The sequence below is a fragment of the Ictalurus furcatus genome, chromosome 20 (genome assembly GCF_023375685.1).
Source record: "Ictalurus furcatus strain D&B chromosome 20, Billie_1.0, whole genome shotgun sequence".
Lineage (NCBI taxonomy): Eukaryota > Metazoa > Chordata > Actinopteri > Siluriformes > Ictaluridae > Ictalurus > Ictalurus furcatus.
The window spans coordinates 14,373,195-14,390,072 of NC_071274.1; the positions used below are offsets into that span (position 1 = coordinate 14,373,195).

Consider the following 16,878-nt stretch of genomic DNA (forward strand, 5'->3'; position numbering starts at 1 on the left):
ATAACAGCAGTACGTGGACAGTTTCTACTGGTGCAGGGGCCAGACAGATAGACAAAACACACAGCGCACAGGGTCATACTACAAAATAAGTCTACATGTTTCAGCTATATTAAAGGATGGCAGTTGATCAGCTTATTCAAAGAGGTAATTAAATGTATACATTCATCATAGGTATTTGATAGCACAGAGACACACAAACAGAAACTATAACCCAGTATTCCCCGTATCCAAGGTGTCTTAATACAGTTCATAATATGAGAGTACATAATATAAGAGAATTTCCTTTCAGCTTCTGACCCTTAAATCAAAACAGACTTCTGATGACATAATGCTTATTTAGAAACAGAAGTAACGAAATACAAAAATGCTAATTTAAATTTTAACTCTGACAGCATGCTTTCAGTTGATGGATGCCCCATTTATATTTTTGATGAGCTGCAGAGATATTCAACACAAATATATTATATATTTTTTAAATTTAATATATAAAATTGTTTTATTCACAAATGTCATGTTTGTGATTTTTATTCATTATGTAGAATATTTAGATCAAGCAATGTCCACAAATAGTTGCAGTTGTATAGCCTACCATTTAATTTTCCAGTTTAACTTTTATTTAACTGTAGATCGAAAAATAAAAGAATGCTTTGTAACATTACAATGACAATTTTTTTTTTAGAAAAGTAATGCAGTTTGTTTAATTGGGTAATCCAGGGAATAAAATGCATATGCTCACTTACTATAGCTTGAGTAGCTTTGGATTCACATGCAAATGTACTGGGCATTTAATAAGCAAGTATCATCTTTAAGTAATCTTATCATCTTTTGGCTCATCAAATTGAAGGGGAGGAGCAAAAGAATAAAACTTGGAGAGTCATATAAATTCTACTCAGGTCAAGTTATTTGTACGTATTTGAAGACTATCACATCGCAATGGCGGCAAAAGCATTTTACTCAAAGAGAAGCGCTACTGAGAGGTGATAATATTTGGGGAGGAGGGGAGATCCACGCGTCAATAAGTAACAGGCGAAAAAGTTGCAGGATTCATCCTCTTCAAAAACACAAAGAATTTCTTTGTTACTGAACCCAATCCTACGGAAGCCCTAAACGGCCATGCATTATTATTTTTTCTTTACCTTTATCCTTCCCACAGCGAGTGTCAAACCACTCTACCTCATATGTTCAGAGACCGTGGCTCTAATACAAAGTGCCAACGTGAAGTGCCACTACGCAACAAAGCACAGATCTTTTGAGCAAATATATCCACAACAGTCTGAGGTGAGGACATGCAAAATAAGCAAACTCAAAGCCCAGTATGATCAGTCCACCAGAGTCCTCTCCCATGCATTCACTGCCCAACTGGCACTTTTGTTATTTTTTCGTGAAGATACAGTCTTGTTTGGCTTGAAATGAGAACATTAGTGAGAGGCTTACGTTTACTTATGATATTTATATTATGCATATTTATTTTGCCTCATGTTTAATGTACCTGCATTGAAAATGTGCAATAAATATTGTTGAAATGTTACTGAAATGTGTGTGTTTGTGTGTGTGTGTGTGTGTCCTGACACGCGTACTTCTTTCCCCTCTCCAGAACGTTAAAAACGTGAATGGTTGTGTCAGACCACTGCAGCATATCGCAAGGCTGGACTAGCAGGAATTATCCACACTCAACCCTAAGCACAGGTGCAAATGGCCCATAACCCTAGGCCCACACAAACCCAAAGTGTGGAGGCCATTCCACTGAACTACCCAAAAGATATTTCAAATGAAACTTCATGAAAAGTTCACCAGCAACGGCAGTTCAAAACTCAGGTGAAGTTTAATTCTATTCAGGACACTGAAAATATATAATCAAATCATGATTGATGTACAAAAACAATTCAAACGCAATTCAATCACATGGAACTGATGTATGAATTCGAATTAAGTAAATTCACTGAGCCAAACTTTTAATCTAAAAAAAGAAGAAAAGTTTCCATTGGCAAGAAAGGAGAAGATGGAATTCATTCAACCTTACCTTGAGGAACTTTCTAAAGTGGAAAAAAAAACAAAAAAAAAAACAGCTCATGTAAAAGACACTAAACTGAGCTAGGGCTCAAACCCCAATCGTTGGCGTACTAAACCTTGAAGGTTACTGCTGTGCTAATCAAGCACACATACTGTAACCACATTAATTTAAATACTATAGTTACCTATACTAGGTGACTCGACCATGCTCACTCTTATAATAAGAAACTTGTTTAAATTAGGTTTATGGTAAGTGCTGATGAGAAACGTAATATTTTTATGTAAACCATATAAAATATATTTTCTTATACCTAACCAACCACACATTCCATTTTTTTGCTCGACAACGTTTAATATGCTCTGCTGCTTGTTGCAAAACAGTTCTGAGAGGTTCACAGATCTGTGGGCCAAGCACAGCAGATCATGGGCTTCAGTATAAGAAACAGCATTGTTTGGTTGGTAAAAAAATATATATATGTGTATACAGCATATGTCCAGGCAGATCTAGCTGTATCTAATAGCAAGCCGTGCTTATTCAAATGAAACATGACTGCCCCTACTGGTCTTGTATTTCCGGTGCCTGCAGCATGTGCGTGATTCCGCATTATACCGCATGAAATCGTAGGATCACGTTTCCTTTGACACACATTTCTAATGGCCGCATCTGTAGTTATGGAATTTAACAACTGCCATTACACATTCATATACATTAAATTAGTTGTGAGTAAACAATTTTCTGTACATGGAAACATGTTCAAATGCTAATCGAATGCTACAGATGGAGGGAATAGAGATCATGTTGAAAAACTCTCACATTCACATTAACTCCTATGTAACAGGTATTAAGCCATATGGTAGTCTTAGACACCACTCCCCCCCACCATCAAAATTAAAAGAAAAACTAAAACAAAAAACGGCACAGCTCTACATACCTGAGAAACTTTTCGCACCACCTCCCCAGCAACAACGAGCCCCTGCACAAAGGATCTGGCAGCCACAAAGGTGCGTGTGACCTTGAGTTTGAACTCTCGTACTGTTTCTCCAAAGGGACGCAGTGTCTCTGCCTGCTTCGCCACACAATCCAGATAATCTTCTCCCATGCTGTAGCGCCCATTCAGTTCTCGCACCAACCTCTCCAGCAGCCGTGCCCAGAAGTCATTCAGTGCCTCCTCCAGGTTCAGTTTGTAGCCACGGTAGTAGTGCCGCAGATCTGAATACAGATCTTGGAACACCTGGGCATTCTGGGAGAAGAGCGAACCGAAGGTGGGCTGCAATGAGTCATGGAGAGAAGCTTCAGAACGGTTCAGCAGTTCCTGGAAATAACCTGGAATAAACACACATACACAAGTTACAATAGAAATAATTAACAATTTTAAAATGACCTTAAATCAGAAGTCAAACTCAAAGATCCAACACTCTGAATATGGAGTTTCATCATGTTTTAGAATCAAGTAAAACACTAAACAGTGTGGTGCTTTGGGCCACCAGGATTTACGCTCAGGAATAAATCAGTTACTGCTCACAGGTCATGGTTTGCATTGCCTTTCTCATGTCAAGGAACACCATGTGCTCATGTTTTGGCTTCCGTTCCAGTCCTGTCCCCAACCCCTCTCCTGTCATTGGTTGGTTACCTGACTGTGTTCACCTGTTCTGTGTTGGTCAGTGATTAGTTTGTGTATGTATACCTTGTTGTGCCATGAATGTATCGTCAAATTATCCTATTGTGCGATTTTCTCTTCTTTCCCTATTTGTTCTGTTTTTTATATCATGATCTTATGTTGCCGATCTGTGTTCTGATCCACACTATTGCCCAGATTGGCTTATAATGCGTTTACTCACTTGTGCCCTGCCTCTTCCTGCACGTTACAGCACTTTTCTATCTTTATTGTGTATTTCATTTAGGAAAAAAAATGGTATATAGCATACAGGTTTGTATTCTTGTCCAAGTAATTTGTCTGTATGATATTTTGACTCTGAGATGCTGAGCAGAGATCAGAGATGCTGGGGTAACAAATGTCCTACACAAGTAAAATTAGTATCATCAGTATTTTGACACGTACAATAGACTACAGGATAAGACTCTTTCTCTGACTGCATTCATGACTTGGACATGACATCCAGAACATGCACTGACAATATCAGTAAGTTCACCGAAGTTAATCTGTGAAACATTAGTTATACCTTCACCTGTTCTAGCATCACTAAATCACTTTCCTCTTCATTTACTATTCCATTTCTTTTATTTATTTTGAACTCACTTTACCTTTCAAGTTTTAAGCTGCTTTTGGGCTCCTGAAGAAAGCATACTCTTCCAGCTACAACCAACTTAATCTTATGACATGGACATGTCTTATCATTACATGACCAGTACAGAAATCAACTCAGACATGTAGGACAGAATAAGTGAAAAACTAGGTTACACACCCACAGCACACCCACAGTGAGTAGAAACAATCAGTGTGAATTGAAGCCTGTTATGGAAGAGGGAGATAACATAAGCTTAGAGTGACTCATTGTCAGATATTGAAAAGCATCCAATACTTCAGTCAAGCACACACACACACACATGCACAGAGAAAGAGATAGAGAGAGAGATAGAGAGATTTATATCTAGGTATTAGTTATGTGCATTAACGCAGACTAAGGGGGAAAAGCAGGTACTGTATATGACTATTGTACGAGTACTATATATCCTCAATACTTTCTCAAGATGACTTTTACTTGTAGATGACAGATTTGCAATTGATTTTATTTTGTTCAGTTTCAGAACACATAGCTTGCACTATAGGTACAGTGTTGAGGTGTCAGAAGCATATTAAGTTAAAACATAGCTAGATATTCTTTCCAGAACTCAACAAGGAATATGGCTCAGTGGTTAAAGGCTCTGGGTTACTGATCAGAAGGTCAGGAGTTCAAGCCCCCAGCACTGCCAAGCTACCACTGTTGGACCCTTGAGCACGGCTCTTAACCTTCAAGTGCTCAGTTATATAAATGAGATAAATATAAGTCACTCTAGATAAGGGTGTTTGCCAAATGCTGTAAATGAATGAAAAATTAATACCCTGAACTTGTCCTCCCAGGTGATTTGATGGTCAGAGTAAGAGAGAGTGAGCGGAGAGTCAGAGAGAAATAAAAGGCCAAAGTAGAATGCAGTCACGTTACAAGTTTGAAATGACACAAATGGCACATTATTTTTAGTTAAATGTAACACAGATCTGATTTTTCCAAGGCTGTCTCAGCATAAACATCTCCAGGAATCAAATAAATATTCAATTTAGAGTCATATATAGCATATATAGCAGTGTGCCAGAAGTTTTAACTTTTTTGATTTGATTAACTTGATTAATTGTAAGAAACATCTCCTCCAAATCATTTCCATTTAAAATTTATTTTAACACCTCATTTCTGTATCTGTTGTTCCCCTCATCACAATAATCAGGCTAATTATATACATGGATACTGAAGGTTATTGATTGTGAAAATATGTGCACTGAGGTCTTTTAGTTCACTAGAATTCACACTAATGACAGTTATGGATAATTTACAAGCATGAATTATGTAATATTGCTTGAAATGTGAGCCTGATGTTCAGGTTGACATAATAATTTGAGCTTGTATGTGTGCCTGTGTGTGTGTGTGTGTGTGTGTGCTTGCTTATAGGATGTCTGCTGCAAGATTAAACTGTGCATCATATCAATGGAAAAGCACCACTGAATTTGCTATTGTATGCAACATAGAATGTCCTGAATGAAACTGCAAATCAAAGAGATAAATGATAACACGCACATCTGAAAGCATTAATAATTTCTTTACATTAGTTAACTGCACACAAAACAATTAAGGAACCAGGTCACTGGAAACATAAGGCAAATCTATGTCAGAGTTAATATCCTCTTTCTCAAACTCATCTTAATAACACCTGACACTGCACTGTGAGCTCACTATAGTACAGTTAAAATACTGACTGGCTAAGCATATCCTGAGACACTTATTCATTATACAAAATATTTTAAAATTAACCAGTAGTTTCAATATAATAACATTTCCTGCTAATGCAGATCAGGCAGTATATTTTTGTTTTCACTCCTGATAATGGCTGTACCAGGCCATTTAATATTATTTTAAAGCCAACATAAATACAAACTAGGAACAGACAAAACCAGGAAGTAGAGCACAAGTGAACAAAAGCTTTGTAATGCCACAGAGAATGAAACTTTGTGTTTTTGTCTTCACTTTCTATTTAAATTGGCTAAAATAAATCCTAAGTGAAGTCAAAATCAGTAAGTGGAAAGGTTAATTATTGGTTGGGGGCATTATTGTTGGTATGGCAGGTGGTTAAAATACACAGCATCAGCAGTCAGCATCAACACTAATGGTTTAGCAAATGGTCTGAGACAAACGCATTTGCTTTTTTCCCCCACTTTAATTGAAATCTAAGTAAATTCAGCACCTTTGAAATGTCAGCAACACCATTTGGGATTGTGTGCAATGTTGCTACATTCATAGCCACACCAGCTCTGAGGAGGATGACTCATTCAGAAAATAGACGATGGTGGGGGAAGTGTTAGGGGCACAATAGTGCAATTACTACCAGAATAAATGACAAGACCTGAAGGTCAGGTTTCAACACTTATGCTGCATTCGCCTAAAACTCGTAACATAGAATTTCCAACCTCCAACTTGGAAAAACCAAAGAAAACCTCCCCTTTAATAGGAATTCCTAGTTGTAAATTAAAGTAATGTCTCCTCAACCCTGTGTTTAGCAAGTTGTGTCAAACATGGCTGCTCACAGCATCAACAGTAAACAAAGGAGAACTTCTTGGCTTTAAATGAGTTATACTGCATGTACAGTACATGCAGTTGCTTTAAATCCACATACAGACATATTAGCTTGTTAAATATAACACACTGACTATAGAGTTAGCTGTTAAATATGCATCACTCATCATACTTATCTGGCTAGATTGTTGCTCAGAAAAGTCAAACATGGTGTCTGTGGTTTTTTTTACCCACATTGTAGCTTGAAGCATGGAGGTTGAAAATGATGACATTCTGACTTTCCACTTCTGAGGTAAGCACTATTAATTAATTCAATAAAATTTTATTTGTATAGCGCTTTTTACAACCTTCATTGTCTCAAATCAGCTTTACAGAAATATATAAACACAGGATACAGATTTTAAGTGTGTGGATTATCCCAATTGAGCAAGCCGGTGGCGATGGTGGCAAGGAAAAACTCCCTAAGATGTTATGCGGAAGAAACCTTGAGAGGAACCAGACTCAGAAGGGAACCCATCCTCGTCAGGGTAACAACGGATAGTGTGAAAGCAAAGGAAAGTTCATTATGGGTTTATATGAGGTCTGTTTGTTGAACTAGTCCACTGTTCAAAGGTGACCCGAGTGCAAAACTGCATGTGGTAATTGCAGTCCAGGGCCATAGTAGCAACCGTAGTCCCAGAAACCACAGTGAGAATGTCCATGTGGAATTGGAGTTGATGAGAGCTCCATCCAAAGGTAGGGCAACCGAACGGATCAGGCAGGTCTGGAGAGCAGAAAGGGTCAGGATCACTAGCATCTCTATAAAATCATGTGTGGCTCGACAGAAAGAGAGAGGGAGGTAAAGAGAAGGAGAGATCGTTAGGTAAGACTGTCCTTTGCGTAAAAGAAAGTCTACTCATGGTAAGCTTGAGTAAACAAATACGTTTTCTGCCTAGCCTTAAACACAGAGTATGAGTGTCTGCGTCTGAGTCCCGAACACTAATTGGAAGGCTATTCCATAACTGTGGGGCTTTATAAGAGAAAGCTCTTCCCCCTGCTGTAGCCTTCGTTATTCGAGGTATGGACAAATAGCCTGCACTTTTTGATCCAAGTAGGTGTGGCGGATCACAGAAGACCAAAAGTTCGCTTAGATACTGTGGCGCAAGACCATTTAGTGCTTCATAGGTCAATAGTAATATTTTATAATCAATGCGAGATTTCACTGGGAGCCAGTGCAGTGTGGATAAGATAGGGGTGATGTGGTTATATCTTCTGGTTCTAGTAAGGACTCTAGCAGCTGCATTCTGGACTAACTGGAGCTTGTTTATGCACCTACTGGAACATCCAGACAGTAAGGCATTACAATAATCTAGTCTAGAGGTGATGAAAGCATGAACTAATATTTCTACATCATGTAGTTACATTATGTTTCTTATCTTAGCAATATTTCTGAGATGAAAGAAGACTATTCTAGTAATACTACCTACATGAGCATCAAATGATAGACTGGAGTGAATAATCACTTCAAGGTCTTTTACTGCTGCACATGACGAAAGGGAAAGACCATCCAGAGTAACTATGTGATCAGAAGGCTTACTTTTAGCTACACGTGGTCCTAGTACAAGTACTTCTGTCTTGTCAGAATTAAGTAAGAGGAAGTTAATAAGTATCCACCATCTAATGTCCTTTCCTTTACACAATTTACACATTCCTCAACTTTATTAAGCTGCTGTCTGTCATCTGCCTTTGCTGAAACAAACAGCTGTGTATCATCAGCATAACAGTGGAAGCTAATTCCATGTTTACGAATAATTTGACCTAGAGGTAGCATATATAAAGTAAAAAGCAGTGGGCCTAAAACAGAACCTTGTGGAACTCCAAATTTAACTTCGGTATGTGTGGAGAAGTCACCATGTACATCTATGAACTGATAGTGATCGGTCAAATAAGACCTGAGCCAGGAGAGGACCGTTCTCTTAATGCCAACAACGTTTTTTAGTCTATCAAGGAGAATAGTATGATCTATAGTATCAAAAGCTGGACTAAGTTCAAGTAACACAAGCAAGGAGACACAACCCTGATCAGAGGCCAGTAGTAGGTCCTTTACTACTTTAACTAGCACTGTCTCTGTGCTATGATGAGGCCTAAATCCTGACTGATACATTTCATGAATGTTGTTCCTATGTAGGTAAGAGCATAGCTGCTGTGCTACAACCTGTTCTAAAATCTTGGAGATAAAGGGGAGGTTTGATATTGGCCTATAGCTGGACAATTGACAGGGGTCAAGGTCAGGTTTTTTAATCAGGGGTTTGATAACCGCTAATTTAAATGATTTTGGTACATAGCCAATGCTAAGGGAAGAACTGATTATATTTAGAAGGGGTTCAATTACTCCAGGAAAAATCTGTTTAAAGAAGCATGTAGGTAATGGATCTAGTAGAATTAGAATTACACTAATGTATCCAGATTTCAGTCAGAATGTAAAATAGAATGGTTATTAGAAAACACTTTAGCTTGCTTTTATAACTAAGCACAGGATATGAACAAATTTAAGTGTGCAATATAAATCATTGTACAAAATTTCACTGTACAATGAACACATATTTCCACTTTTCACTGTTTTTCCAGTACTTTCATTGACTGAAGCAGTTCAATATACTCCGTGGTTAAATCCACCATTCTAGCAATCAAGGAATGAAAGGATCTTTCGGGGTTTTTTTATTTTTATTTTTTATATATATTATTATTATTATTATTATTATTGTGTTGCTATGGTTTAGAAGAGAACAAAAGTGTGTGATCCTGCCAGCTGATTAAACTGACCATTATCATGACAGGTACAGACAGACTTTACAGTTTATAATCACACATGGCTCAATATTATATTTGTTGTTTTCTGCAAAAAATTCAGTATACAATATGATGATCATATTGCCATGTAAGACACAAAAGATATGAAATGCCTGATAAGAAAATTGTTAAGGTTTTTAATTAGTAGGTGTCTAGTGTGAGTGTTTTATCACAGAGTAGACATTTTATTAAAGACCAGTCTAGGAAATTGAGTGAATACAGACATTTTAAGAAAGCATTTTCATCTGGTTTTGTCATAAGCTATTGTAATGAAGTATTGTAATGAACTACACTTTTAAAAAGCGCTGCAGACACGTTCCCAGTGTCTGTAGACCATGGAAGATTGGAAAGTACTTGATGTGATAAGGGAAAATTGTATTGTTCAGATCTTAAAGCTTAAAATGGTAATGTCATTGTTAAATGCCATTGTTAAGGAGTTGACCGAGCAAATTTGGTCATACTCTCTGTTTGGAAGAGATGGCATACTTGCTCTCCCCATCAACCACTGGACTGGGGAATTGGCAGGTGACCAAATAAATGTAACCCCCCAAAAACTGATTTTATTTAAACTTTATAAGATATATTTGGGGCTATATTACTCTGAATCCATTCATAAAACACATGGCAAAATGGTCACATCTTGTCATGGGTACACAACTAGACACACCTACATGCCTCAACAAATGTGTGTTCTCCTGAATGCTGGTTGATTCACAGCACCACAGATATGTATGGCATGCTTTAAGCTTCTGACACAATAGCATGTGAATCCATCAGTGACTCTGATGTGCCACACTTACCCATAAACCTTCTCTCTGTTTCATGACATAAATACACTTTAACAGAGAAGTATAAATCAGCCCTGAGTGTGTGACTGTGTGTACATAGTTCTGTGTGATGGACAGTATGTGTTTCCACCTTTCTCACCCAGTGTTTTGGATCCATAGGTAGCATGCAAAAATTAATGACTGATATGACAAAACCCTATTGTAATGTGTTAGAAATACAAATGCTAAGTTTTGTTTTGTTTTTTTTTCAAGAAAAGCTAGTACAAACATCACTCACTACTATGTACTTTACAGTTAAACCGAAACAGTCAATTAAAAATGATGGTTCAGATCGAAAATAATATTTTTGCTTATATTAATGGCAGCTGTGTTTAAGCAATATAAACAGAAACAAACATAACCATGATTTGTTGGAATATATCATAAGAAAATTGTGTATACAATACGTTTCCTGTATATAATAAAAATTAAATATAATATATGGTGATGCTAATACTGATGGTTTTATAAAAATATTTTTTTCTCAGCTGACATGTGTCAAAATTCTGTTATTGGTTTTGAATACTCGCTATGAAAAAGAGTTGGGTTTTTTGTGCTCCTGAAAAATCGTTTTGGAGATGCATGTTTTTCATTGTACAATAACAAAATTAAATTTAAAAAAAAGTAATGTCCTTTATGTAGCAGTCTACAGTTAAAAACATGCATGTTATCATAATACAGAATGTTCGATAGAATCTGCACTTTTACCAAACTAAGCATTAAAAAAGTACTATTATTAAATTTGATCTGTAGTTATTTTGGTATTTATATCAATAAAGCATTTAAATATAAAATAATTAAAAATATATTAAATGTATCAAAAATAAGAACAGGATAAAAGAAACAAAGTAAAGTAATAAAAGAGAAAGAGGAAGTGAAAAGAAAACAAGAAAATGAAAAATGATAGGAGGAGCTGCACTTGCACATCTCTCACACTCCTTCTTCTTCCCTCCCTCCACCCTTCTTTCATTGCCCATCCATCTTAGTGACAGGTGTATGTTCTAATGGCATCAGTGGCATTGTATCAGGACAAATTTGTCTGTTAATTTGTGAACAAGTCTATGACGGAGAGACATGCAAGGTGGAGAGATAGTTGATAGGAGTGAGAGAGAGAGAGAGAGAGAGAGAGAGAGAGAGAGAGAGAGAGAGAGAGATGCTTTTGTGCTTATATGAAAATAATTATGTATTTAATAATAATTATGGCTCATAAGATGCGTACACTGTAATAGCAACATTTTTATTCTAGCTGATAGCTAACTAGCCTAGTTTGCTATTTAGCTTACATTTACAGTGGGGTGCAAAAGTCTGAAAGCACTACTGAAAAATACCTCTATTTTGCATTTATTTATAACTTAATACAACAACATTCTGCACTTACACAGGCTCCTACACTTCTACCCCATGCACTTTGCTTCTCTAGAACTCAATTAAAGATCTTGTATGGTACCACTACTTGTATTGTTATCTGCTTGATAAATCGCTTTGCTTGTATTTCCTTATTTGTAAGTCACTTCGGATGAAGTGTCTGCTAAATGAATAAATGTAAATGTAAATTATATTACTGACATCAACGTGAGTGAAAAGTAGAAACTCTGAAATATTTACATGAATCTCAGAGCTTCTTAATATTTGGTACATCCCCTTTTTGCTTTAATGACAGAGTGTACTCGATCTGGCATGGAGTCCACAAGTTTGTGCAAAAACTTATGATCCATTTTTGGTCATATCCATCAGAGTGTCGTCTGAACACATGATTCAATAGAAGAGATTAGGCATGAAGAAAATCTGAGCTTTTGTACAAAGCAGTTAACATGGTCAATATCACAGTTTTACATTTAAATAGTGCAGGAATGGGATCCTATGATTTCATGCGGTATCACATGGAATCACGTGCACAGGAAATACAAGACCAGTATGGGCAGTCATGTTTCATTTGAATAAACATGGCTTGCTAGTAGATACAGTAGTTCTGCTTGGACATATACTGCATACACATACATACTTTTACCAACCAAACTGTGCTGTTTCTTGTACTGAAGCCCATGATCTGCTTGTGCTTGGCACACAGAACTGTGAACCTCTCTCAGAACCATTTTGCAACAAGCAGCAGAGCACATTAAGTGTTATCGAGACTGAAAAAAAATTATTGGTAACATGAAGGTTTAGTATGCCAGTTGCTAGGGTTCGAGTCTCAGTTCAGTCGAATATTTTCTAAATGAGCGGGGTTTTTTCCACTGTAAAAAGTTCCTCAAGGTAACGCTGAATGAACTCCATCTTCCCCTTTCTTTCCAATGGAAACTTTTGTTCTTTTCTGAGATTAAACATTATTTAAAAACTGGTTTAAAGTGAACACAGAAGTCCACACACTGAAAAAAATAGCTCAGTGAATTGACTTAATTCTAATTCTTACATAGGCTCCATGTGATTGAATTGAGTTATATTGTACTGTACTATGTGAATTGATCAAAAATAAACCAAATATTCAAACATTTTACATATTAATTTAAACATGTGGCAACATTTATCAAATGTGTTGTTACAGAAAGAGCATATTCACAAGGTGATTCACACATCCTGATTATCACGGATAACTCAGGGGTGGGTAGTAACGTGCAGCGTTCATGTAGTCTGAAATTCAGAATTTTCCCTTGATTTTAATCAGATTCAAAGTAACTAGTAACTTGCTTCTTGAGACGTCGTTTCACCGTATACTTTATTACTCTTACTCAACTAATTATTATTACTTTTACTTTGTACTGCCATGTCTTTATCCCCACTGAATGGTTGCACTATGAGGGTTCAGCTCTACCTGACCAGCTGACCTACATTTTGGAGGTGTAAAAAGGAAGGTGTGAAAATGTCCCCAAGCACAGGTGCAAATTTTACAAAAAAGTTACAAAAAACAGAGACTGGTAGCAAATCGAGAGCCTCTATTTGCAGACCTCCATAAGGATAGCAGTACCAGCAACCTGATTTTTTTACATGAATAAACCCCATGCATGGCACAAGGCCATAATTTCAAACTTTCCCTCTGTTGAAAGAAAAGGCATCTGTGGGTGTTTGCAGCTACAAAAACAAACAAAAAAACAATTATCAGCATCAACATATAAAAAATGTATAAAATGTAAATAAAAACAGAATGCAATGATTTGCAAGTAAACCCATATTTGTAAAATAAACCCATATTTTATTCACAATAGAAAGAAAACAGATCAAATGTTTAAACTGAGGAAATTGACAGTTTTATGGGAAAAAATAAGGTCATTTTTAATTGATGGCAGCAACACATCTCAAAAAAGATTGATGAACCTCTGCCTTCCTTCTGAGAGACTCTGCTTCTCGAGGATACTCTTTTTATACCAAAAAATTATACCCATCACAAATGTTCTCATATCAAGCAAAACAAGATGCAGGACACTTGCTGTGGGAAGTATAAAGGCAAAGAAAAAAATAATAATGCATGGCCACTTAGGGCTTCCATAGGATTGGGTTCAGCAACAAAGGAATTCTTTGTGTTTTTGAAGAGGACTTTTTCGCCTGTTACTTATTGACACATGGATCTCCCCGTCCCCCAACTATTATCACCTCTCAGTAGCACTTCTCTTTGAGTAAAATGCTTTTGCCTCCACTGTGATGTCTTAGATTGCCAATACGTACAAATACTTGATCTGGATAGAATTTATATGACTTTCCAAGTTTTATGCTTCTGCTCCTCCCATACAATTTGATGAGCCAAAAGATGATAAGATTACTTAAAGATGATACTTGCTTATTAATTGCCCAGTACATTTGCATGTGAATCCAAAGCTACTCAAGCTACAGAAAGTGAGCATATGCATTTTATTCCCTGGATTGCCCAATTAAATAAACGGCATTCCTTTTCTAAAAAAAAAAAAAAAAAATAGAAGAAGGTTTTAAAAAGTTAGTGGTACATTCACTAACTTAAAAAAATATATTGGTCACAATTGTAACTGGTGGGACAGTGAAATAAGTTAGTAAGAAATTATCAGTTGCTCAATAAGACCCATTATAAAATTGCAAACAATATAGTAACATATTTTTCCCCTAGCATGAACAATATTCGTTCAATGTTCTGAAGATGGAAAAAGTCAAACTGCATTTGGAATAGGCAGTGATTTCTGTCAGTAATTTATGTCAATGTAAAATAATGTTACAAAGCATTCTTTTATTTTTCGATCTACAGTTAAATAAAATTTAAGCTGAAAAATTAAATAGTAGGCTATACAACTGCACCTATTTCTGGGCATTGCTTGATCTAAATATTCTGCATAATGAATAAAAATCACAAACATGACACTTGTGAATAAAACAATTTTATATATTAAATTAAAAAATATATAATATAGTTGTCTTGAATATCTCTGCAGCTCATCAAAAATATAAATGGGGCATCCATCAACTGAAAGCATGCTGTCAGAGTTAAAATTTGAAGTAGCATTTTGGTATATATTTACTTATTGTTCTGAATAAATAAGCATTATGTCATCAAATCACAAGTCTGTTTTGATTGGATGGTCAGAAGCTGTACTAAATGACGAATAACCTAAAATCACAAACATGACACTTGTAAATAAAATAAGTAAGTAAGTAAGTCAGTAAAATTTATTTGTATAGCACGTTTCACACAGCAACGCTGACCAAAGTGCTGAACAGAGTACAGCAAGTAAAATAGACACAGAATTAGACCAAATAAAAGCAGACAATAGACAATAGAAAAAAAAATCAATAAAAAAATTTGTTTAAACGATTAAAAATTTTATCAAAAAGCCTGGTAGAAGAGATATGTTTTAAGCCTATTTTTAAAAGTAGTAATAGAAGGTGCAAGGCGGATGTCCAGTGGCAGTTGATTCCATAGACGGGGGGCAGCAACAGCAAAAGCTCTATCCCCCTTTGTTTTTAACCGGGATGAGGGACATGCAAAAGAAACCTATCAGAAGATCTTAGACATCTGTCTGATGAATGTGGATTAAGAAGATCCACAAGATACGAAGGAGCTTGATTATTAAGAGTTTTAAAAACAAACATCAGAACCTTAAACTGAATCTTAAAATTGACTGGGAGCCAGTGAAGCAATGCTAAAATTGGGGTGACACGATCAAACTTCTTTGCCCTGGTCAACAGCCTTGCAGCTGCATTCTGAACCATCTGATGACGAGCCAGAGATGACTGAGGAAGACCCAAGTATAATGAATTACAGTAATCTAAGTGAGAAGTAATAAAAGCATGAATAACCATCTCCAAATCCTGGAAAGACAAAAATGTTTTGAGTTTTGAAATAATCCGTAGTTGATAAAAACTAGTCTTAATTACCAAATTTATCTGCTTGTTTAAGCATAATTCTGAGTCCAGAATGAAGCCAAGGTTCCGCACCTGGGAAGAAATTGAGGGAAAGTGTTTATGGAGCTCGTTAATGAGACCATCTCTCAATCTCAGGGGGCCAAAAACAATTATTTCAGTTTTGTCTTCATTAAGTGGAAGGAAATTATTTGTCAACCATTTTTTAATGTCATCCAGACAGTCCAACAATGGCTGAATGGAGTCACCAGCTTTCAAAGGAATGTACAACTGGGTATCATCAGCATATAAATGAAAATAGACATTGTGAGCCCTAATAATATTCCCCAATGGCCGCATATATAAATTAAAAAGAAGTGGGCCCAAAATGGAGCCTTGAGGAACACCACTAATAATAGGACTAGAAGAAGAGCAGAAATTACCCAACGCTACCGAGAAAGACCTGTCCTTAAGATATGAGCTGAGCCATTGTAGGGCAGTGCCCTTGATACCAAACAGATGCTCTAAGCGCCAGAGAAGTATGTAATGGTCTACAGTATCAAAGGCAGCTGTAAGATCTAGTAGCATCAACACAGTATTTTTACCAGCATCCACTGTTAGTAAAATGTCATTGGACACTTTTAACAAAGCAGACTCCGTGCTATTAAAAGCAGTGAAACCAGATTGTAAAGGTTCAAATAATATAGCTGAGTTTAAAAACAGGAGCAATTGAGATTGTACTACTTTCTCAAGCAGCTTTGACAGAAACGGTAGCTTAGAGAAAGGCTGATAATTATTAAGGCAACCTTCATCCAAACCCTGCTTCTTAAGCAAAGGTTGAATAGCATGCTTAAAACAATTTGGGACCACCCCTGCATCCAAAGAAGAATTTATCAACACTTGGATACTGGGGCCAATTTCAGAAAAGGTTGCTTTCATAAGCACAGCGGGGACAACATCAAGTGGCGTGGATGATATTTTCATCTGGTTAACCAGATCACACAGTTCCTTTAGAGAAACGTGTTCAAATTGATCAAATGAAACCAGTAAAGCCAGTGAATTTGGGGACTGGTCTGATAAATGCAAAGTGAAGGAAGAACAAATAGTAATTACTTTATCAGCAAAAAATTTTAAAAAC

At 36.5% G+C, this 16,878-nt stretch overlaps 1 protein-coding gene across 1 annotated transcript in view; it reads right to left on the reverse strand.

Annotated features, from left to right (window-relative positions):
* Positions 1-16,878, reverse strand: part of gpc1b (glypican 1b) — a 142,757-nt gene that overhangs the window by 36,934 nt on the left and 88,945 nt on the right. Inside the window, exon 3 of the mRNA XM_053652287.1 lies at positions 2,943-3,334. Within this exon, the coding sequence (XP_053508262.1) occupies positions 2,943-3,334 (392 nt within the window). The remainder of the gene's footprint in view (positions 1-2,942; positions 3,335-16,878) is intronic.